This window comes from Zootoca vivipara, chromosome 6 (genome assembly GCF_965207765.1).
Source record: "Zootoca vivipara chromosome 6, rZooViv2.hap1.1, whole genome shotgun sequence".
Classification (NCBI taxonomy): Eukaryota; Metazoa; Chordata; class Lepidosauria; order Squamata; family Lacertidae; genus Zootoca; species Zootoca vivipara.
Window position 1 is genome coordinate 69,187,091 of NC_142589.1, and position 22,873 is coordinate 69,209,963.

Consider the following 22,873-nt stretch of genomic DNA (forward strand, 5'->3'; position numbering starts at 1 on the left):
TCCAACTTAGGGAAGGGCTGTGGCTGAGCATCTGCTTTGCATGTAGAAGGTCCCAGCTTCAATCGCTGTCATCTCTAAGTAGGGCTGGGAGAAAGACTGTCTCTGAAACCCTGGACAGCTGCTAACAGTGAGCATAGACACTGCCAGCCTAGCTGGACCAATGGTCTGAATCTGTACAGGCGTCGTGAGTCCCAACAACACTGAAGGGCCATGGGTTCCCCACTCCTGCCTTAGAACATGGGATAGGACTCTCCTGGAAATGGCCCATGCTTCCTGCAAGACACAAGCCTCCCTCCCTCCAGTCTCATGTCCTACATGCAACATCCTCACACGCTGACTCAATTAGTGGGAATTTCTACAGGCAAAGGCGCCAACCTTTGAAGACTGGGCTTCCCCTCTCTCATGGTATAGCGACAACAGCTAAATTTAAGTGGTGTGCTTCTGGTCTCTGGACATGCCGCCTTGTGACTGGGCCTTAATTCAGCCTGAGGGGCCACCATATACCCTATTTGGGCAGCCTTTCAAGGATCACATGTCACATGGGACCAAGGATAAACATGGACACTTTTTTTGTACAGTAGACTCATTTCATACACTTCTTTTTGTCCTCCCTCCAGGCTGGCAAGAGGCACTGTCTGAGTTCAAGGACATATTCCAGGCAGGCAAAAGCACACAAGGTGGATGTGAGGAAAGGCCAGTGGGGGGGGTGGCCTTGGGGGAGCAGGTGGCCTGGGAATTGTCCCAAAGGCGAGAGAGAGAGAGAGAGAGAGAGAGAGAGAGAGAGAGAGAGAGAGAGAGAGAGAGAGAGAGAGAGAGAGAGGAGACCCTCATTGCTGCCTTAAATCAGAATCATATGCACATAGCCCAAGACCACCCATTTCAGGAAAAACACCAGAATTTTATTATATGTCTCTTATTATTATTATTATTATTAAAAAACCTAATACAGGTGTGAGGGCCCAAAAAAACCATTGAAAGATCCAGTGTGTTACATCTATTGAGAGAGGAGTCAGGTATGGCTGGTATGTTAGTGGGAGCAGTCATTATCTTCACTCAGCATTCACTGGCTTCTCCTACAGGAGAGAGAGAGAGGGAGAGGGAGAATTAGATAGCACAGCATATTTAAGGTACCTTCTCTTGCCAAAACAGAATTCAGAACTGTCTACCTTCCTTTGCAAAAACCTGTGCTGAACAAAGTGTGCACATGAACACACACACACAAATTTTTTTACTGGTGTTATTAACACACTTCCCTCAAAAGTTCTCCAATGTTTTGCCTCAGAAAGAACCTCCAAGTTTCACTTTAGTTGTGTGTACCCTTGTAACTGATTACCATTTCACTGCTGTGCCCAATTCACTGTGCTCATTGTAGTGTTTGAAGCCCCAAATGACTTAGGCCCCCCAATATCCAAAAGACAGCCTCCTTCCCTACAGACCCTCTCAGGTGTTAAGATCAGCAGAGGGGACCCTCTTGGTCATTCCACGGCCCTCAGAATTTTGTGTGTGTGTGTCTTATGAGAGGCCATTCTCCAGGGCAGCCCATAAGTTGTGGAATTCCCTCCAACTTTCATTGTAGGCTGAAGGCATCTCTTCACCCTTGCCTTTGCCACTTGAGATACAGTACATATATTTTGGGACCTCCTCTAGCTCAGACTGTAACTTGTTTCAGAGTGTTTTGTACAGTGTACATTACACTTGTTTCAGAGTGTAATGTACAGTGGTACCTTACCTTGGTTCTCAAACGTCTTGGTACTCAAACAACTTGGAACCCAAACACTGCAAACCCAGAAGTAAGTGTTCCGGTTTGTGAACTTTTTTTGACAGCCAAACATGCTCCGTTTTGAGTGTTACGCTTCCGATTTGAGTGCCACACTTCTGTTTTGAGTGTTACGCTGAGGTCTGTCTGTTTTTGCTATTTATTTTGCGTTTTTGTTTCACGGCTCTCTTTTTTGTGACTCTGTGGAACCCAGTTTAGCTACTGATTGATTGATTGATTGAATGATTGTGTGACAGCAGTACATTGTTTATTGCTTTCATTTTATGGATCAATGGTCTCATTAGATAGTAAACTTCATGTTAAATTGCTGTCTTTGTTTTTAGAAGTCTGGAATGGATTAATCCGTTTTGCATTACTTTCTATGGGGAAGTGTGCCTTGGTTTTGGAACGCTTTGATTTTGGAACGGACTTCCGGAACGGATTAAGTTTGAGAACCAAGGTACCACTGTAGTATTTTACATTGTTGTGACCCGCTCTGGAGCCGTGTGGCGATGGGCGGGTAATTATTTCCACATCCATTGCAAATGCACTTTGGGTTTTGCTTCAGGACAAAGATCTGATGGCATCTTTAGCAAGCCAAAAAAGCGCCTCCTGCTCAGGCAACCCTGCAGCTGAGCCAACCCTGCAGCTGCCACCAGAGGGCAAAATAGTTAAATGCACCCCTCTGCTCTCCCATCATCTCCCTCATAATACCCTTCTTGCAGGGTGGATTCCAACAAGGGGCAGGACACAGCACTTTTTAAAACCAGCAACACAGGACTGGGATTCTTTGCATGACAGTTCTGGAGGTAATGGCCACATGGTATTTCATGCCTAGATGCTGCAAGCATTTGCATGGTTCTCTTTTCTGTTGCAAAATCTATTCCTGCTTAGAAATTGCATTTGGCACCCCTGTCCTCCATTGGCCTGGTGCATGCGACGGAGGCCACTCAGGCTTCCAGGCTGAAGTTGCAGCAGCTTCGCATTCCACCCACAATCCGCTTCAAGAAATGCTAATCCTTGCAGTCCCCAGCAGGGGTGAATAACGGCATTTTCAGTAGACTTCCCACCCCCACCCCCACTTCTCCATCCCCAAAGGAGCACTTACCTGCAATCGGGAGCTTTTGAATGGTGTTGACACTACAAAGGAAGAGGACAAGTTAATAAGGTTGAAGCCACAGACAAGCATCAACATTCCTCCTTCCAGTTTTAAGATCGCTGGAATAGGACTTTACTGTCTCCAGAATCATACCCCTTCAAATGTGCTGCCTATTAATTTGCCACCCACAGTGCCTGCCATCTCCTTCCTGCCACCCTACCTATAGGAGCGATTTCATCATACCTGTTTCTCCTCTTAGGTTTGCATTTGCACTTTCCACCTGTGAAGAGAGCATGAAAAACAGCATAAGGATTTGGCAAATTAGCCATCAGCAGCTGCTGACAAAATGCAGGTGTCTTGCATAAGGTTTGAACGGGGAAGTGAGACCTGCCTCGGCCCTCTGGCATCTCAGGGAGCAGGGGTGGGCAGGGAAGACCACAGCCTGAGATATTTGGAGAGCTGCAGCCACAGAGACTCTAGGCTAGCCTTCCCCAACTGGCTGCTTTTCGGAAGTTTTCAACTACAACTTCCATCAGCCCCAGCCAGTACGGGGCAGGGGGGAGCTGCAAACCAGTGCTCCCAGTTATAGAAAGCTGCCGTAGGCTACAGAGGCCAATGGTTGATCTGATATATGGTATCTCTGTGTGATGGAGTCAAAATGGGACATGTTGCGTTCCCCTTCCCAAAACAGTGCCCCCTCCTTTCCAAGTTAAGGTTGCCAGTAGGCAAGGCTGATCAAATTATTCCACAACGGCTTCTCCTGGTAGTAAAAAATACGACAATAATAAATTAAGCAACTATCCATTTGTTGCTCTGTTTGAAGAGCAAAAATCACTCTGACAGCGGATGATGGGTTGTATCCAATGTAGTGCTCAGTTAAAGTCATTTAAAGGTACACAGTACTTGTTCCACTACAGAAGTGCTTTGTGCCAGCGCAACTATGCTGCACGAGAAAATGCAACAGCAGATTGCTGGTAACGTCATTGCACTATGTAGATTGCGCAATCCATGGCACTGGATCCCTCTGTTGCTCAATGTTGGAACTCGCCCTTGTGATAGCAGGCAGAGAATACTGGACCCATGCCATTCTCAGTAAGTAAATACAAAAATAATAGACGTATTGAGTTGTCTCCATTATTAGCCATCCTCACAGCTGACACACTGAAATTAAAGGACATGGTTAACTTGGGTAAATTCATTTCAATGGGTCTACTCAGATTTTAACTTAGTTGGGTATGACCCATATGTCAAAAAAAAAATGTGTTGCGGCGGCAGGGGTACTTGAACAGTGGGCGATAAGGTTCTCTCTAAAGCCGAGCCCAAATTGAAGCAGCATACCTATTTTGTTTTCTAAAATGATTTTACTCTTGCTGTTACTATGGGTGTAGAATCACAGTGGAAACCATTGTGTCTGAACAGCAGCACTGAAAATATATGCGAATGAACATTCAGGTGTTCAATCAATCAATCAGGTGTCTGCGGTTGAAGCATTTCAGACTGCCACCCTGGACTCCTTTTGGAGGAAGGCTGGGATATGCATTCAATGAATAATAATTAAATAATAATTCATTGCTCTTGTGATCTGCCTTGAGATCTGCATGGAGGGCAGTGTAATTATTTTATTTTATTTTTTGCAAATGAATAAAATACTGCAGGGTGAAGGCACCTATGATGGCATGCTCCTCCACACAGAACAGACCTCTTATGACAGAAATGTTCTAAGCCTAGCTTTCTATAGAATGTGCCAGTTTTCTGCATGGAAAGATAATTGGTGATGCTCACACATCTCTGCACTGCAGTGGTATATAGCCCAGACACAGATTTAGCACCTAAGTGAGAGCGAAGCCAAACTGTATAAGCAATTGCCAATAGCCTCTAAATCAACTCTTCCTCCCTCCCACCCCACAAATTTCTGCATTCACTTACTCAGCAGGATAACAATTCCCAGAAAACAGAGTACACCAGCAATGATCAAACCGCCAACACGCAGCCTATGCCAGTCTGCAAGAGGAAAGAGAAGAGGTTTGGTCTTGTCTAGGATACCTGCCTCTTCATTATCCCCCAGTAATCTAGAAACCTCTTTCCCACCCACTCAATATCCACCAAGCGGGGGGAAAGGGATGTTCTGGTGATTTTTATTAGGCAGGGGAGTTATGGAAGAGTCGTCTTAAGGAACTACTCAGTGGGAAATGTTTAGGAGGACTTATAGTTGCGATCAGGAGTTGCAGGGGATAAATACAGAACAGGGCTAAGGGTTTCAAGGACCTGGGGTGGATCTGTTCCATTGTACTATTAGCACTCTTGCACACAAGACAGATGAAACATGGCAATTCCTCCCAATTGTAAACAAGGACACCATCTGTTTATGTACAATTGCTCTTGGCCAGAAGATTCAGGATGGATTATACGGTGTTGCCAAGAATGACTCAAACTTACTGTAATAAAAGGGGCTGTTTGGATCTGAAGAGAAAGAGAGAAAGAAAGAAGTTAGAACACCCTATTCCTTAGGATTCACACCTCAAAACAGCCCTCTTATAAGAACCCAGGTGTGTTGCTGACTGCTCTTTGAACATGAAGATTGCAGGGTCTGGATTAGTTCATATGGAGAGAGGTGGTCCTTGAGGTATCGTGGTCCTGAGCCGTTTAAGGCCCATTCCAAACACTGGCCATGCCAATTGGTGTTGGAAGTCCAACATTTGAAAGACTACAGGTTCTCCATCCTTGTTAAGGAGCCCCTTTGCCACATCTATAGCAATATATACAAAAAACCCAAAATCAAACAGGGGGTATCAACAGCTACTCACCAGTAGGATCATTGGCCCCCATGACAGGGAATGCTATGGAAGAAAATGAAGAGAGTTATTGTAATTTGATAGCATAACTACAGCCCCCCAGCTTTCAGTTCCCTACTCACAGCTGCTCTTTGCAGGGCAAAAGCATAACATGGCTAGGTTGTGGGAGGGTGTTCCACCCACAGCTCTCATTGGCCCTGAATAGCATTAAGATACAGGCACCCGCTTCAGGGCCAGCTTCACAGGGCCGGGGAAGGGAAGTGACCAGAAGACGAGAGGACAATTCTGAGAACTTTACCAGCCAAGAGAAGCAGCAGGATCTCCATAGTGGTGGGTTTCATATTGGTGTGTAGGGATAAGCAGAGCTTTGTGGGGAAAGAAGATGGAGAAAATTCATTTAGTTTTCTAGTTTTCCCATTACTTATACCCAATCTCCCCCCCCCATGCCTTCTCCCCCCAAACCAAGGCAGTGTACATGTATTTCCTTCTCAAGCAGTCTCCCATCCAGGAACACCCAGATCTGCTTAGCTTCAGCAAGTGTGGTGGCCTCACATGTCTTCAGGCCATACCCTGGGACCAGAATGGAACTATATATATATGCCATTCACAAAAATGTTCCATTTGTGCCCCACTTCTCCCAGAGCTTGAGGCAGCAAATGGATCAAGCTTCCCTACAAACATCTCTCAGCCCTCTCCCAACCTTTAAGAATGTAAGAAGGCCAAAGGCCCATCTAGTTCAGCATCCTGTTCTCACAATATTATTATTTATAATAATAGTTTTATTTTTATTTATACCCTGCCCATCTGGCTGGGTTTCCCTAGCCACTCTGGGCGGCTCCCAACACAATATTAAAAACACGATAAAACAATCAAACATTAAAAACTTCCCCAAACAATGGCCAAACTGATGCCTATGAAAAGCTTGAAAGCTGGACTTGAACACAACTGACCATGAGTGTAGCCGAGGGGGTAGGGTGGAGGGCTGTTTCCCCTCCCCCTCCCTAGATCCACAAAAAATATCAAAAAGCATTTAAAGTACTCAATTAACTGAGGCTCTTCTCCACCCCAGCAGCAGCTTTAGGGGGCAATCTACCCCCCCCCCAAAAAAAAGCTCAAAAAACTTTTTGCCCCACCAACCAAATCTTCGCTACGCCCCTGACAGTGAAGATGGAACCACCCTATCCTCTGTGATAATTTGCCCACTCCCAAATTCTTAGCAGATTCCATTGCTAGGTTGGCCAGCAACACAACCTTATTTAGCTCAGTGATACCGGTATAGCATATGCTTTGCATTCAAGACCAGGCAGTAGGTGATGGGGGAAATCCTCTTGCCCAAGACTCTAGAGAGCAGCTGCCAACCAGAGTCGCAAAGAGATGGAAGGGGGGGGGTTATGCTGTATTTTACACCAAAACCATCTCTACTTAAAAAAACAACACAACATGTTGGAGACAAAACTGAGAGTGAAGCGCAACAAGCAAAACCGGTCTGTACTTGGGTGGCATTCAGGACTCTACAGGGTTACCCAAGCCAATCAGAAAACAAAATTAGGACAGAACATTCCAAACTGAACATACATTCTTAGCATTGCTTTAGCCCTCCAGGGTGCCCAGAAGGGCCAAAAACCTGATGCTAGAGATAGAGATAAGTAAATAGAAAGTGTTTTCCAGTTACAAGTTACTGCGACGTTTATGGATCAACAGGGCGGTCAAGCAAGCTACAGCATCAGAAGCTTAGGGACAGGAAGAAAGATATTGTCTTAAAGAGACAGAACTGTGAAAAGCAGGTGTGCTGTAAATTGGGAGAACAGGGTGATGGCTACAGGATTAGGAATCATTTAATCAGACTGCTAGTCCTCAGTGGCATTTACACTGTCATTCACAGCGTGTGGCGGGGGGGGGGGCAGAGTAAAGCAAATACGAAAGGGATGGCACTTTACTGAGAAATATTTACAAATTCTTTTGGGAACAGTGAACTGAAGTCAACTGTGCGATGCCGAGACAGAGCACTAATAAAATTAGTTCCAGCCTCTTCGTAGCAAACTCTTTCAGCAAAGCCCAAATCCAGCGTTTTGCAGAAGTCAAAAGGTGCTGCCTCTACAGTTGGTGTCAGAGAGCAAGTACCAAATGTTTGAGGCCTTGGGCTGCTATGTTTTTGTTAGTAGTACCTGTCTGGCAACAGCTTCTATTAGGAGGAAGAGAGACAGTGAGTCACCTGGATCAGGTAAGCTCATTCGGTTGGTCTGGGAAATAACAGGCTGTGGTTGGCTGGAGGTTCTAGTCAGTGAAGAATGAGCAAGTTAACTGTCAGTTGGGAAAAGGAACACCAACTGCTAAAGCTGATGAGGGGTGGGAAAGCTATGGGAGAAGTGGATAGCTGAGGCCTTAATATTAAGCTGTTGCTGGTAAAGAACAGAAGAAGGGAGCTGGTGGCTGTGTTAGGCTGAGAGGCAGCCTTGAGAAAAGGTCTGACCAGAAGAATACGCAACTGGGTTTTAAAAAACAGCTAAACTGTGTCCATGTAGGCAGAAGTACAACCGGAAGGGCTTTGAGGTCAGAGGAAGATTGTCCCCAGTAGGGCTGGCCAATATCTGGTTTTCAACATCATGATATATCACCAGCTAAACATTGCAATACACTGATATACAGTCATACCTCGGCTCCCGAACGCCTTAGAAGTCGACCGTTCCGACTCCTGAACGATCAAAACCCGGAACTGAGTGTTCCTCTGTTCGAATGTTCTTTTGGGAGCCAAACGTCCGAAGGGGCTTCCACGGCTTCCGATTGGCTGCAGGTCCAGCAGCCAATCAGAAGCCACATTTTGGTTTTTTAATGTTTCAGAAGTCAAACAGACTTCCAGAATGGATGGAGCTATGCAGAGGCATCGGCTGGCTTCATGGCTTTTCCCACATCATGATTTTTGCATAGCACACACATATACACGTCATGATTCGTGATATATTGCCAGGTCAAAAATTCCAAAACAAATATCGCGATGTGGACTTCAAACCGGCATATTGATATATTGCCCAGGCCTAGTCCCCAATAGCAGAATAGGACTGTGAGTGACTTTGGCTGGGGTGCATATTTAGGGAACCGAAGGCAAAAAGCCACTTGGAAGCTGGGTAAGCAACGGCATCTCTTGAGCCCTTGGAAACTGTCACCAAGCACATTTAAGAGCCCCCAAAGAAATATCAGTGTCCCCTTATGTACGTAACATCCCCCTGATAAACCATCTTAGTCATTCTGACTCCAGTGTTGGTTTCAATCTCACATCTAGGCTACCAGGAGTCTTTAAAACATTCTAAGGGAATGGGTGGCAGCAGGAAAGTGTCACCAAGCACAAATATCTAAACTTGCATTTATAAATAATGGGAATGAGGAAAGAGTTTCCCTGTAAGCAGCAGCACACCTTGGCACCTCAAATTTCAGTGGAGCCCTCTGCAATGTCAAAATCCAGCAACCCCTCTGCCTCTCGACTTCCATTGGACATCATAGTTGTAGCACCCTAGAATTCCTGTGCCTGGTACAACCGAACCGGTTGCAATCTGCTAGACCTGCGTCTGCTGTAAGGGACATAATTGCAGCCAAAGAAGAGTTTGAGGAAGGTGCAGAGCAATGACAGTGAGGGGTGTGGTCCAAAGGAACATGGGCTGGGGAGAGCAAGGGCTGAACAGAGAGGTCTGGGAGACCTCTAGCCTGCTGCTCCCCCCGCCCATACTCTACTCCAGAGTTTCCCAAACTTGGGTCTCCAACCGATTTTGAACTCCTATTATCTCTAGCTACCAGGACCAGTGGTCAGGGATGATGGGAACTGTAATCCAAAAACAGCTGGAGACCCTGAATCTACTCCATCAAGAGGCACAAGCTACTTCCAGCAGTGTGTCAGGGCTGGAGTCAGACGCAGGTCAGCACGAAAGGCGCAAGGCTCTCTGTTGGCAGTCAAGTTAACTCTTGATTCGAGGAAATGGCACAGAACTCGGCAGCACTTCCCAGGTCGTCTTGCCTCTATAAAGCAGTTTGAAGGTCCCTGCCTTCCGTCCCTTCCAAGGCTCCTGGAGGAGTTTCCCAAGCAGTCTCAAACTGCGTCTGCGCACCTCTGTTCTCTCTTCCAGTCTCCTCATTATCTTGCTTATTATTGCTTGGAGACCAGTGGGTGGAGGAGCTTATCACAGCAGGAAATGGAGACTCCAGGGATTCTTGTCTACTTCAGCCTGCTCGGTCACAGGTTCTTCCTGCTCGCTAAAACTTCTTGTCCCTTTTAGTATCCAGCGTCTCCTCCCCATCGTCCCCCTCTGACCTCTCCTCAGTGTCCCACCACCAATCCCCAGGCTCTGAGCCTCCTTCCTCAGGGATCTCCCTTGGGGATACCCCGGCTGGTGCCTCCTGCTACTCTTCATTGAGGAAGGGTCAAATGTTGAAGACAAGTGCACTTGCAGAGATCCATGCATCAATATGGCCCAGGAAAGCCCCCAGGAAGCTGAGACACTGAGTTGAAAAGCAACTCTGGGGAGAATGTTGGAGCTGGACTGAGCAAAGGAGGGAAAACAATTAACCCAGACCACAGAGGCAGAAGGAGCTATGTGCTTATTGTGGAATGGCTGCAAAGAGTAGTCAAGGGCCTTTCACATAAATTCTACTGATTGAGAAGCCACTGAATAGCGGTAACCAACACAATGCCTACCAGATACTGTTGAACTACAAGTCCCATTAGCCCCGACCATGTTGGCTGGGAATGATGGGAGTTCAGTCCAGCAGCAATTGGAGGGCACTAGGTTGACTACCCCTGCCTTAGAACATATAAGCACTAACTACTCGGTACCTACCTTGTACCAGTGGGAAACAGATTAGAGCCGTCACAAATGTGATGCAGGAAACAAATCTCAGAAACAAATAGTTTATTAATGGACGGCTCAGGACGGAGAGCAATATAGCAAGGAATGCTGGATGTTGCTGCACCTCCTGTGTCCAAATTCATTGGGTGCCAAGGCAATAATCTGATTGGCAAGTCACAGAACAATGTCTTCCTTGGAAATCTCCAGTTACTAACTCATTATGACAGCATTATGAAAGGCAAACAAGTTCCGGCAAGTTCAAGGAATCTGCTCTGTTCAGAGCCAGGGCTCATTATGGGACATCTAGCCCCTAATTTACCGGTAAGCACATTTTTTTAAAAAGGCTCGGGATTCAATCAGAAGCATGGTTTTAAAAGGTGTGAGGTTTGCAGAAAAGTTCATTGTAAGTACTGCAACAGAATTCACTGCCATAGAACATCGCAATGGTCAGTAGAATACTTTTAAAAGGGATGAGACAAATTAATGAGCGTTGGTGCAATTTGGGTAATTTAAAACCAGCGTTCCTCATCCTGGTGCCCTCCAATGTTTTGGACTACAACTCCCATCATCTCTGGCCATTGAGCCATGGTGGCTGGAGCTCATGGGAGCTGTAGTCCAACAACATCCAGAGAACACAAGGTTGCAGCTGCTTAGGAAAGGCTGGTCGACAATGACTGACAATAGCGCTCCAGAGTTCATAAAAGTCTTTCACAGTCCTGCCTGGAGATTCCAATGATTGAACCTGGGACCTTTCTCATGCAAGGTATGTGTTCTGCCCCTGAGCTACATTTATAGTATTTACATAGGCCGCCTTACAACAAAGTTTGCAGTTTGCAAGAAGTGGTAACTTAAAATCCAATAATAAAAGTATATAAACACACCATAAAAAACAGTAACAGAGCGCAAAACTGCTTAAAGCTTACAATAGATTTTTAAAGCTTGGGGAAATAAATATAAAATATTAAATTAAATTAAATTAAAAGGGGGGCAAGATAACAAAGAGTATACAACTACCTGCACACACAGAACTGTTGCATTGACCACAAAAAGCAGTTCTTATTGCCTCTGAAGACACAACCATCTTTATTTGAAATGAAGTTGCACCAGGATTGAATGAATGACCAAAAGCATGCCCCAAGACACACAGAGCTCTGAAGCAGAAAACCCCAAACCGTGTCTTCAAAACGCGAGTCAACAACATGCATGAAAACACCCCAATTCCCCACCTTGGCAGAACCCGTCATCCCAAAGATGATGCCTTTAAAAATAATAAGCAGAATTAGGAACAGCTCTCCAACAACACCATTGAATCTCTCACTGCCTCCATTTCTTCCCCAGGAGGTGATGGGACCAGTGGCCATGATCTTAGTTTTTTTTTATGTTGAGCTTCAGACCATATTTTGTGCTCTCCTCTTTCACCCTCATTAAGAGGTTCTTTAATTCCTCCTCGCTTTCTGCCATCAAAGAAAACCTCTAAAACCCAGGGATGCTTAAATCACTGCAAACTGCAGACCTTAATTCAGGGATGGGGACCCTGCGGCACCACAGATGTTGCTAAACTACAACTCCCATCACCCTCTCTCCAATGGGTGAAGCCAATGAGGGTTGCAGTCCTTAATTTATCATGCTCTATTGCTATCCCCAGCCTTGTTTTGTTTTAACAATGAGCCCACAAGTCTCAAAAGCTTGCACACAACTTTGTGTCATTTTTTTGGGGGGGGAGGATTGATAAAAGTGTTACCTTACTGTGGGATTAAGGGATTAAGCCTCTCCTGTAATTTTAAATGGCTGTTTTGCAGATTATTATTTTTTAAAAAAAAATGTCCAAAGGAAGTTCCTTCCTAATTTTGCAATTCATGGTTTTGCATAATTCCATTTTGCATATGGAATGCATGAGTATTTCAAGAATAGGCATGCAAGCACATTTTCTTTGCTAAATTAACATATCCAGGCAGAAGGTGAGGAGTTCTGCAAGCATGCCTACTGAAGGGTTATTTCAAGACCTGATCTGAGAAGTCTTGTCCCTGCTACCCTCTGAGAAACACTGCTGCCGTTACCTGCAAGAAACAGTGCCTGTCTAGAGACTGCATGGCTCCACCTAATCTAGAGGGGCAGCTATATAACTTGCTACCATTAGTTCCTGAAACCTACCCCCAGCTCCTGGGGAACTGACTAGTCTTGCTCTTTCAACTATCAGCAGCAGTGAAGCAATTATTTGCATTGCGACAAAGGAATTAGATTCAACTGGTGTACGTGCAGTGCAGGAATCTTGCATGAGTTGGGGATTCACCAAACACACTGAAGAAGTACTGTGTTAATGGGACCAAAGTCTCAAAGCAAAGTCTGAAGATCCTCTGCCAGTTTCTCTCTCTCTCTCTCTCTCTCTCTCTCTCTGTGTGTGTGTGTGTGTGTCTGTGTCTGTGTGTTTACCAGTGATATCTATAATGCAAAGCTCTTGTGTTTCTGTGAAAACATGAAAAAAATTGTCACTCACGATGTTCTGGAGTTATTTTGTGGGGCTGTTATAATTCAGTTTCAGAACCGGTTCAAATTCAAACTGCAGGTGCATATTCCATGTGAGAAGAAGTAGTGGACAGTTTGCCTTTCAATTTCAGCTCCTTTCTGAATCTGTCTTTGCCAGCTGAGTCTAAAGTCCCCAGCAGGCTTCTCATTGTCAGTGATGTCACAGACACTATCCAATAGGTGCTTCCTGACACACAGGCAGCCACATTCCAAAGAGGAGCACATCACAATGGCCCACCATCCGAGAACGGAGGCACATTTCCCAAGCAACCTGTTGCAGTCAATGAGTCCAGCCTGACTAACATTTTCAGCCTCAGGTGGAATGCAGCCATTTTAAGTGGCAGCCAACAATAAGTATAGAGGGTCTATTTGCACCACTGAGATGTAGAGATGGAGTAACCCCCCCCCCTTCCATGCTATTGCCCTGGCACTCCACTGGGGCCTTCACTTCAGCTCTGAAGTTCAAGCTGCACATTACTTCTGCCTCTTTTTGTCCCCACAATTATAACAGCTTCCAAACGGAACTGCTTCCCTCTAGGAAGAGGCCTGGATCCCACACAAGTGATTCGAAACCACACCAGTTGTTGCTTCCATATCAAGATCAGTTCCAATGGGAAGGGCACATCCCAACTTTGCTCACAGCGGCCGCTCCAAAATTATGGCCCTTTCCTACCATAACTAAAGAGCAGCCACACAAGTGCCAATCTATGTCAAATGGATAGGGCAAAGAAAAGACAAGAAAATGTCTGCACAACAAAGGCAACAGGTTACTCACAAGAAGGTGAGGGGTGGCATGGGCTGGAACCAGTCCCTTCCTCAGCTTCCCATAAAGGGACAGAATTGTACTCATCCAAAATCCAGGGCAATGCTGGGTTTTACCCCCTTAGAGATACCATGTAGGCCTAAATACCCAGCATTGGTCTCTAGAAAAAGTAAACTATGATAAAGCACAGAAAGCTACGATACTTTTAATGCGCATCATGATTCATGTTTTTGTTTTGCTTCGTGAGTTAAAGCAGCTCTCGGAGAAGCGCTCCCCGCTTGCTTGCCTTTTTTTTTTTTTTTTGCAGAGAGAGATACAAAGAACACGCTTATTCGGGTCTTACAGAGCTGCCAGGACCATAGCTGCCAAGTTTTTGCTTTTCTCGCGAGGAAGCCTATTCAGCATAAGGGAAAACCCCTGTAAAAAAGGGATAACTTGGCAGCTATGGGCCAGGACCTGGTCAGATGAACTGCTCTTTTCGCTGAACAATTCCCGGGCGGCCCTAAATTCAGGGGAGAACTTTAAGCTTGCCAGCTCTGCTCAGAAACAGCCGCGCGCACACGCAAGGAGCGCACGATGCTCTTTTCTCTACCTTGGTAAAAGAGAGCAAAGTGCAAGCCTGGGGCAGCCGCGCCCAAGCCGGGGGTTGCAAGAGAGCCCCACCGTGGGCAACGAAGCCTCCTCCTTTGCCAGGAGGCCGGGTCCCGATCCTGCTCCCCCCAACCCCTTCTTTCCAAAGGGTCCCTCTACTCACCCCGTCTGCAGAAAGGCCAAATGCAGACGAGCCAACCCGACCCGGAAAAAGCCGAGGCGGGGAGGGCCCTCCTTTGCCTGACTAAACAGACCTGAGCGCAGACCACACCCAAGGCAGGTGAGGAGGAGGAGGAGGAGGAACAGGTTTGGCTGCCGCGGGGAAGGGAAGGGCCGCCTTGGCCCCTTCGCCTTTCCTCTGCAAGGCAACAGACAATCCGGAGCTTCCAGCCTCCTGCCAGCTCGGAGAGGCGCCTCGATCCTTCCCTTCTCTTGTAGGAAACGAGATAGGGCCGTTCGGTCTTCCTTCACAACTCCCCCCCCCCCACCTCAAATAGGGGTCCTCCACTGGCTTGAGACAACCGTGCCTTTCATAGCAGCGTTTGTGTATCTCGCAGGGGGGAAGAACCTGTGGCCTGCTAGCTAGGACATCACCCCTGGCCAGTGGGCAACGCTGGCTTGAGGAGGTTTAGTTTCCAACCTCACTTGGAGGGCTGAGGTCTTCCTCCACTTCCCCACAGGTATGCTGTTTTGAATAATGACGGAGACAGCTGCATCTGTTGGATTTCTGCCTGCCGCACAGGTGTTCACAGCTGCCTGGCGTCCTCCTTTCTCTTTTGCTGCTAGGTCTCCTGTCCACCCTTTGTCCTAACAACATTTATTGAGCCCTAGTCAGTGTGGCCAATTATCTGAGGTTGATGGGAGTTGTATTCCAGCAAGTTCCCCATCCCCGCTGCATAGGATCTGGGCTGAGAGATCCTAGCTGGGCTGAAGCAGCTACTCATTATCTCAGGAAAGGTAAAATTTGAAGTTGGAGCTCCCTGGCTCACAGCTCAGTCTTTTCAGCCATTTTCACTATACAGACTCTCCTTGGTTGACCAGGGCCACTTTCTGCCTAGCGTTGGGAGTGATGGAGAAAGCTGCAACTGCTGGTTTTCTGCCTGTTGTTGCAATTATCAAAGTCATAGGTGGCCTATCGGGAAATTGCTGCATTAGGGTTTTGGGGGGGGGGGTTGAACACCAGGAATCCAGTGCAGTTTAGACCCCCAAATCAAGCTCTTCCAGCTGAAATGACTTAATTGTTTGTTTCCCAAGGCACATCTTTTAAGTAAACATTGCTTAGGGTTACAACAGTGCACCTCAGTTAGTGCTCAGATTGCAGGGAGGGGGCAGCAGTCTTGGCTGCTGTTTTTAGAAGGCTGGAGGCATCAGGGTTGTGTAATATTTGATTAACACCTCCATGTACCTTTCACTCCACAATTCAAGCAATGAGCCCAGTCACATTAATGTTTGTGAACCTGTGCATTAGAGTGGTGAAAGCCCACACTGCAAGGACCCCTGGGAACATGCCCCATCTCCCAAGCATTGCTTTTACTCACTACATTGCTAAGGGAGGAGAGGAGAGGAGGTAGATCTAGGATCTACTGGTGATTTGCAGTAGATCTGCAGGCATTTACCATACTAAACACAGTGAGAGAGACTCTCCCTGCTTTGCATGCAGAATGTCACAGCAGGCAGGATAGTCAGGGCAGCAGCCCTAGTAGGCCTTGTCAGGATATGCCGACCCCTGCAAATGCCCCAGCATGCATGGTGCAGATTCTGAGCCTGGAATGGAGTCTCTGTTTTGCATGCAGAAGCTCCCGGGTTCAATGCACAACATTTCCAGTTAGAAAAATTAGGCAGCAGGTGAAATCTTGGAGAGCTGCTGCTGCTGCTGCCAGTCAGGGTGGACAGAACCAGCCTGGGTAGCCAAATGGCTTGAACTGGTATTAGGTAGCTTCCTAGGAAGAGGGTCTTTAAAACGGGCCTCATCAAGAGGCTTGGCAGCTGTCTGTGCCAGTGGCCTTATCGAGCATTCTTGGCTGATGCAAATCACCAAAAGTTTCCACTTAGGAACAGGGCCCTGGCACGCCCTGTTACTCTGCGATTTCCGGGGAGGCTGTTCTGCCCTCTCAGAGATCCAGACTGGGCCAGACAGGACTTGAAGCAAGATGCTGGAGATGGTTCCAGGAGGCAGGAGCATTGTGCAATCCCCGTCCTGTTGCAAAAAGCGGTCGGAGCTGGACCAGTGCATAGCCTCAGGTAATAGTTAGACCTTGGGTTAAACAAGGTGAGGTCTGCAGATTTTTCTAAAGAAGAGGTCCATTAAAGAACCACCTGTGGGGCTGGGGATGCCCCTTCCCCCTCTTTTTCGCAGCCCCTCCCCTCCACCTCTTTCCCCTTGTTTCCCTAGGGCCACCTGCATGCCTGTGTAACAGATCTTTTGCCACTGAGCAAATTTGCCAAGGGCTGCAGCAATTCCCCTATTATACAGTGGGACAGACCCCAAAGAATCCTGGGACCTGTAGTTTGTTAAGGGTGGTGAGATTTGTTAGGAGACCCCTATTCCCTTCACAGATCTACAGTTCCCAGAGTGGTTTAAAGAGTCAATCCCTCTTCCCAGGGAATTCTGGGAATTGTAGCTTTGCGAGGAGAACAGGGGTCTCCTAACAGCTCTCAGCACCATTAAGAAACTACACTTCCCAGGATTCTTAGGGGGGGAATCCATGTCTGTTTAAAGTGGTATGATTCTGCTTTAAATATGTCATGCAGATGGGCCTGTACTTAAGAGCATTCATTCTTGTTGCATTTAATATCCCCCAAATAACCAGAGACATAGGAATAAGCACAGATGGTTTGAAATGCAGCGTGGAACACTTCCCTAAATAGCACTCGATCTTTCCCAGCTTCATGAGGGAAAACAGGCACAGCCAAAAACCCTCTCATGCAGAAATCTGATCTTCCTATTCCGGCTTTGTGCAGGTCGGCGTCACCTTCGCACTGATACAATCACAGAGGTAATGAAGCTTTCCAAGAACTGAATTTGCTACATCAAAGCAGGCGGTTTTGCATAAAAGCTCCTCTGGAAGTTGAAGTATCCATATTAGTCTGTTGCAACAAAACCAACAAGGCGTGTTGTGAAGCCTTAAGGGCAAAGTGGTCTATTATGTCATACACATTCACGGACTACAATCCCCTTTATCAGATACATAAAGTGTTGTAAACACACAGAGGCCTCCTGGGTGCAGAAGGAAGGAAATGAAAACAGTGAAGTCAGATGGCAATGAAACATAAAGCGTCATCTGTGATAAAGCAACTAAACCTTAACAGTGAGCCAATGCGAATAAGCCTTGCAAAAAGCTCACTTGAATGTTATCTAATCCTGTCACACCTTCTATATTACTGCTGTTGTAGGACACAGCTAGCATTTTGCAGCTATAAAATCAACACATACCTGGTGGGCACTGGGAATCACCCAGTCTGTGGCAACCCTAAGCAAAGCTTAAATGTCTACAATTTAAGTAACCATTTACAGCACCAGTAATGGGCAATGACAACAGCATTCTTAAGCTTTGCTTGGTTAACTAAAGCCCCTGATGCGGGAGAGGAAGCCATTGTCTCCATTCAGGTCTAAACAAATAGAATCAAACTTCTGAAGTCCCTTTGCTGAAGAAAAGGTGACTTTCAGGTCAACAGCAGAGAATGAAGTAAGATACATGGGATTACCTTCCAGCGATCTGCTGCTGCCGCCTATATAGGATAAACTTGTATGTCTGGACAGAAAAGAAGAAACAGGCACAAGTCTGACATGGAAAAACTGGAAACGTTCAGAAACCAGTGGGAGAAAGCTCCAACAAGCACATGCACAGAAATACGTTTCTAGTCCATAAGATTCCTAGTGTCCCCTCCCCGCTTTCCTGAGTCAGGAGTATTTGTGCATAGAGGTAAACTATTGGACTGGGAGGAGGGGGAATCCTACAGTGCATTGGCACTTAAGGAAGATCTTTTTGAAGTATGGGTCGATGTAACATAGTAATTCAACTAGATAAGGCTGCAATTTGTGTCCCTTGGTTGATTTTGTTGCTTCTGTAAACACTCTGGTGAAATGATAGGCTGCAGAAAATCCAGACCACGAAAAAACTGAATGCAGTTTATGGATGACCTGCTAAGTGCCAACATACAGATCCACCTCTGGGGATCTGTTAAGTCTGGAGAAAATAACCTGTGGTGGCAGGGAACCTCTGGGAGCTGACTATTTTTTTATTTTATTTTTATACCGCTCTCTTCATCCTGCATTTTTCTATCCAGTATTTTTATCTTGTGAACCGCCCTGAGATCACAGCCTGCTGGGCTCTCACCAGGGGGGTGGAAGTACTGTAATAGGAGACAGGAACACTTCCATCATTCTGTCAATTTCCATGCTTTGGTGGGGGAAATCACAAATGGATCTCCCCTCTCATTGGGAACAATATGGGGGGAAATCGAAGAGAGATATTTAGACCAGAACTGACCTAAATCTTGGCCCAGCTCGGGGCCATGTCAGGTAGCTGAGATGCAATCTCTTCTTTTCCAAGCTCTTTACCAGTTGTCTGCACACCTGTTTTGACCTTTACCAAAGGTGGGCTAGGTAGCAGAAGGGAAAGGGGTTGCTGGTATCAGACTTTCCTCTCCAGTATCAGAGTGCTCTCTCTCTCTCTCTCTCTCTCTCTCTCTCTCCCTCCCTCCCTCCCTCCCTCCCTCTCTCCCTCGTTCTTCATCATTGGAGAAGGAACTCCAACCTTTCCAAAGGACCACTGGGATGCCCTCCCAGGGGCTTTCAGACTGTTATCATGAGGATGCTGTGGGAAATTGCACCAAAGTCAAAGAAGCTTTTAAGGCCAGTTTTACAGGAAGACACAAAGTTATATATGAAAAAGGGGCGAATATACAGTAAAGAGCTGGGGATGTGAAGAAGCTTTTATTTCTGATTCCTGTAAGTGTGTGTAGAGCCTTGCACAGTGCTTTAGAACAGTGGAAGGAACTTCAAGCCCATGGGCCAAGTGTGTGTGTGTGTGTGTGTGGGTCCTAGCCACACACACACACACACCTGTCTATCCCTACATCCCTCAGGGCTCTCTCTTCAGGGTATACCCCTTCCAGTGCTGCACCCATCGCTGGTTGTGCTCCCCCTCCTCCTTGGGTGCTTCTGCCTAGCTGAAATGTGTTCCTTGAACTGTGATAAAACACCTCTTCATTGCCCAGATGGGGACAGAGGTGTGCAGAAATCTCCCAATCAGGGCCGTCTTAAGCGTATCTGGCGCCATGGTGCAAAGATCCCTCCGGCGCCCGCCCCGTTTCCGGGTGTCTGGCGGGTGCAGCAGCGCGGTGCCCCCTTGGCGGCCTGGCGCATTGCGCCACCCAGCTTTGCCTTAGAGCCGGCCTGCTCCCAGTGTTACATGGCTTGAATGGAACCCTTCATACCAAGGCAAGCATCTCCTCTGTTGCTCCACCCACTTTTGGGTCCTAGCCACACCCACCACTGGTGTACGGGCCCCTGGGGCATTGCCCTTTGCGGGAACATGGCCCCGGACTGATAAAAGGTTCCCTGCACCCCTGCCTTAAAGCAGTGTTTCCCAAACTTGGGTCTCCAGCTGTTTTGGACTACAATTTCCATCATCCCTGACCGCTGGTCCTGCTAGCTAAGGATGGTGGGAGTTGTAGTCCAAAAACAGTTGGAGACCCAAGTTTGGGAAACCCTGCTTTAAAGAAAGACATGATCAGAGAAGGAGGGGGGATGACAGTTGCAGCTGGACGTGGATCTCATCTCAGAAACAGCGGACGCTGTTAGGATTGATGGTCTCAGAACAGCCTGTCCCTCCAGGGCGGTGGCTGCTTCTTGGATCGCCTTCCTTCACCTCTGTATTGTGTGTATAGATCAGCATATAAACAGCTGAGGTGGGGAAACCAAGCCCAGAACACACTGTACCTGATGTACATACAAATGAACCCCTTGGCAGAGGAGCTAGGGCTGTCTGTGCATGCCTGCAGAGAGCATCTTAAGTGTTTGGCCTGGGCACAGCTGCCAGGTCCTGATATCTCTAGTCTAGAGACCTGCAGGGAACATCAGCTTTACTTGCCAATTAGAATGGCATGGAGGCAGGCAGATTCACGCCCCCCCCCCCTGCTGAGTCCTGGAAAGAAACTGGCTAATAATGCTTACCTTTGGGGCTACCATGCCTCCTTCCTCTGGATTTGTTCCTAGCTGCTGATCCATCACTCCCCATAAGCTCCATGGAGATGGTGCTGCTGGTTCTCACCAGTCCAACTTGCGAAAATATAACCAAATACAGTGGTACCTTGGTTCTCAAACGCCTTGGTACTCAAACAACTTGGAACCCAAACACTGCAAACCCGGTAAGTGTTCTGGTTTGAGAACTTTTTTCGGAAGACTAATGTGCTCTGTTTTGAGTGTTACACTCGTGATTTGAGTGCCACACTTCTGTTTTGAGTGTTACGCTGAGGTCTGTTTTTGCTATTTATTTTGTGTTTTTGTTTTTGCAGATCTTTTTGTTTTGTTTTTGTGACTATGCAGAACCCAGTTCGGCTACTGATTGATTGATTGATTGATTGTGTGACTGCAGTACATTGTTTATTGCTTTCATGTTATGGATCAATGGTCTTGTTAAATAGTAAAATTCATGTTAAATTGCTGTTTTAGGGGTTGTTTTTAAAAGTCTGGAACTGCTTAATCCATTTTGCATTACTTTCTATGGGAAAGCGCACCTTCGCTTTGGAACGCTTTGGTTTTGGAAAGTACTTCCGGAACGGATTAAGTTTGAGAGCCAAGGTACCACAGTATCATAAAGACACCATGGTCTCCAGGGACCTTTGTTCCAATAAAAGAAATCCCTAGGTAAGTGCTGGAACCCCTGGAGCAGGCTTCCCCAAACTAAGGCCCGGGGGCTGGATGCGGCCCACAAGGCTCTTTTATGTGGCCCCTGGCAACCCCCACTGCCCGCTGCCACCGCCCGCTCTTAACGGCGTGGTGCGGTGCGGCTGCCCACCTCCGGGTTGCCGGAGTGTCAGAAATAGCTTGTGCGCATGTGCAAGCATCATTTCTGGCGCACTTCCATGCTGGAGGAGGCCCATGCGCATGCGCACAAGCTATTTCCGGTGTTCCAGCGACCCAGAAGTGCACCGGAAATCGGCTCCCGCACGCTCCGGCCCGCAGCGCAATCAGCACTGGTGGCACCGGCCCTCGGCGATGTAATTTTGGGGACCCCTGCCGTGGAGTCTCTCACCACTTGGAGACCAGGGTGTGCACAGCAATAGCTAATCAAATAGTCAACCAACAGTTAGGAACAATCTGGGTAGGAAACCTGTGGCAGGGGCAGACTTTGGTTTCAACTTTCAGTGGCGCCTTGTGCACGTCCAAAATTGGGCACACCCCTCTCACCTCTTTGCGTTCCTTCCCTTCCCTGCTTCATAGTTGCAACCTTTTGTTTATCAATACTCTTCTATGCTGTTTCAAAACGTGTTTTCTGCAAACATATTTGTTTCAGTAACACATGTCCTGTTTCATTTCTTGCAACTTTATTTAGTCCATATACATTCCAGCTCAATTTTTAAAAATCCATCTTAATTTCTTATTTGAATTTAATCTGTTTTCTATGTTTAAGAGTCTTGTTCCTTCTGTTCTTGCTCTTCCTCCTCCCTTTCTTCTGGATAGTTCGCCCCATGTGATAGTTCCTCCCCGCCCCCAAGCTCTTTCCTGTATTTCCTCTGAACCTATCTGCTTCTGATAGGTCTCAGCACCTTGGTTTCTTCCCTTTGTACGTAAATGAAATGCCTTCAGGAAGTTGCCATCTGAAAGCATCAGTCAGAAAGTCATAATTGCTCCTTTTCATTAACAATCTCATTGGTATCTCAGGGCTATGATCTTTTGGTCTTCGATCTGGATGTGCTTCTGGTAGTAAAAAAGTAATAAGGTAAGAGACCCCTGGACGGTTAAGTCCAGTCAAAGGTGATTATGGGGTGCAGCACTCATCTCGCTTTTCAGGCCGAAGGAGCTGACGTTTGTCCACAGACAGCTTTCTGGGTCATGTGACCAACATGACTAAACTGCTACTGGTGCACAGAGGACCATGATGAGTGCCAGAGCACACAGAAACACTGTTTACCTTCCCACTGCAGCAGTACCTATTTATCTACTTGCACTGGCTGACCTTCTGATTGGCAAGCCGAAGAGGTTCAGTGGTTTAGACCACAGCGCCACCTGCACTGGTAGTGCATCTACAGTGCTCAGTGCCGTGAAACCAGTCCCATTGCCCTAGCTCCACCCCTCTGAATGTAGCTGAGCTGCAGCTTCCAGTTATCCCTGACCATTGGCCAGGCTGGCTGGGGCTGATGAAAACTGAAGTCCAACAACATCTCTTGGGCCACCACACAGGATTCCCCATCCCAACTCTGTTTCTTTACTTTCTCTGACTCGCGCTAGCTTTTTACGATGTCCGAAGGCGCTTCTTGCTGCAGCTGCTGTTAAACTTTTTTTTTTTTTTA

General features: G+C 46.9%; 1 protein-coding gene across 3 annotated transcripts; it reads right to left on the reverse strand.

Annotated features, from left to right (window-relative positions):
• Positions 1 to 877: 877 nt before the first annotated feature.
• LOC118086131 (FXYD domain-containing ion transport regulator 3) lies at positions 878 to 14,561 on the reverse strand. 3 transcript variants are annotated; one of them, XM_035117424.3, is made up of 8 exons: positions 14,520 to 14,561; positions 5,946 to 6,012; positions 5,660 to 5,692; positions 5,292 to 5,315; positions 4,782 to 4,856; positions 3,099 to 3,135; positions 2,865 to 2,896; positions 878 to 1,073 (listed from the first exon to the last, which is right to left on the reverse strand). In XM_035117424.3, the coding sequence occupies exons 2-8, from the start codon at positions 5,986 to 5,988 to the stop codon at positions 1,054 to 1,056; spliced, it is 264 nt and encodes an 87-aa protein (XP_034973315.1). In that variant the 5' UTR covers positions 5,989 to 6,012; positions 14,520 to 14,561; the 3' UTR covers positions 878 to 1,053. The 3 variants fall into 3 exon arrangements, with proteins under 3 accessions (XP_034973315.1, XP_088527303.1, XP_034973316.1); XM_088671177.1 differs by having other exon boundaries at positions 14,358 to 14,561; XM_035117425.3 differs by lacking the exon at positions 14,520 to 14,561 and adding an exon at positions 12,974 to 13,088.
• Between the last annotated feature and the right edge of the window lie 8,312 nt (positions 14,562 to 22,873).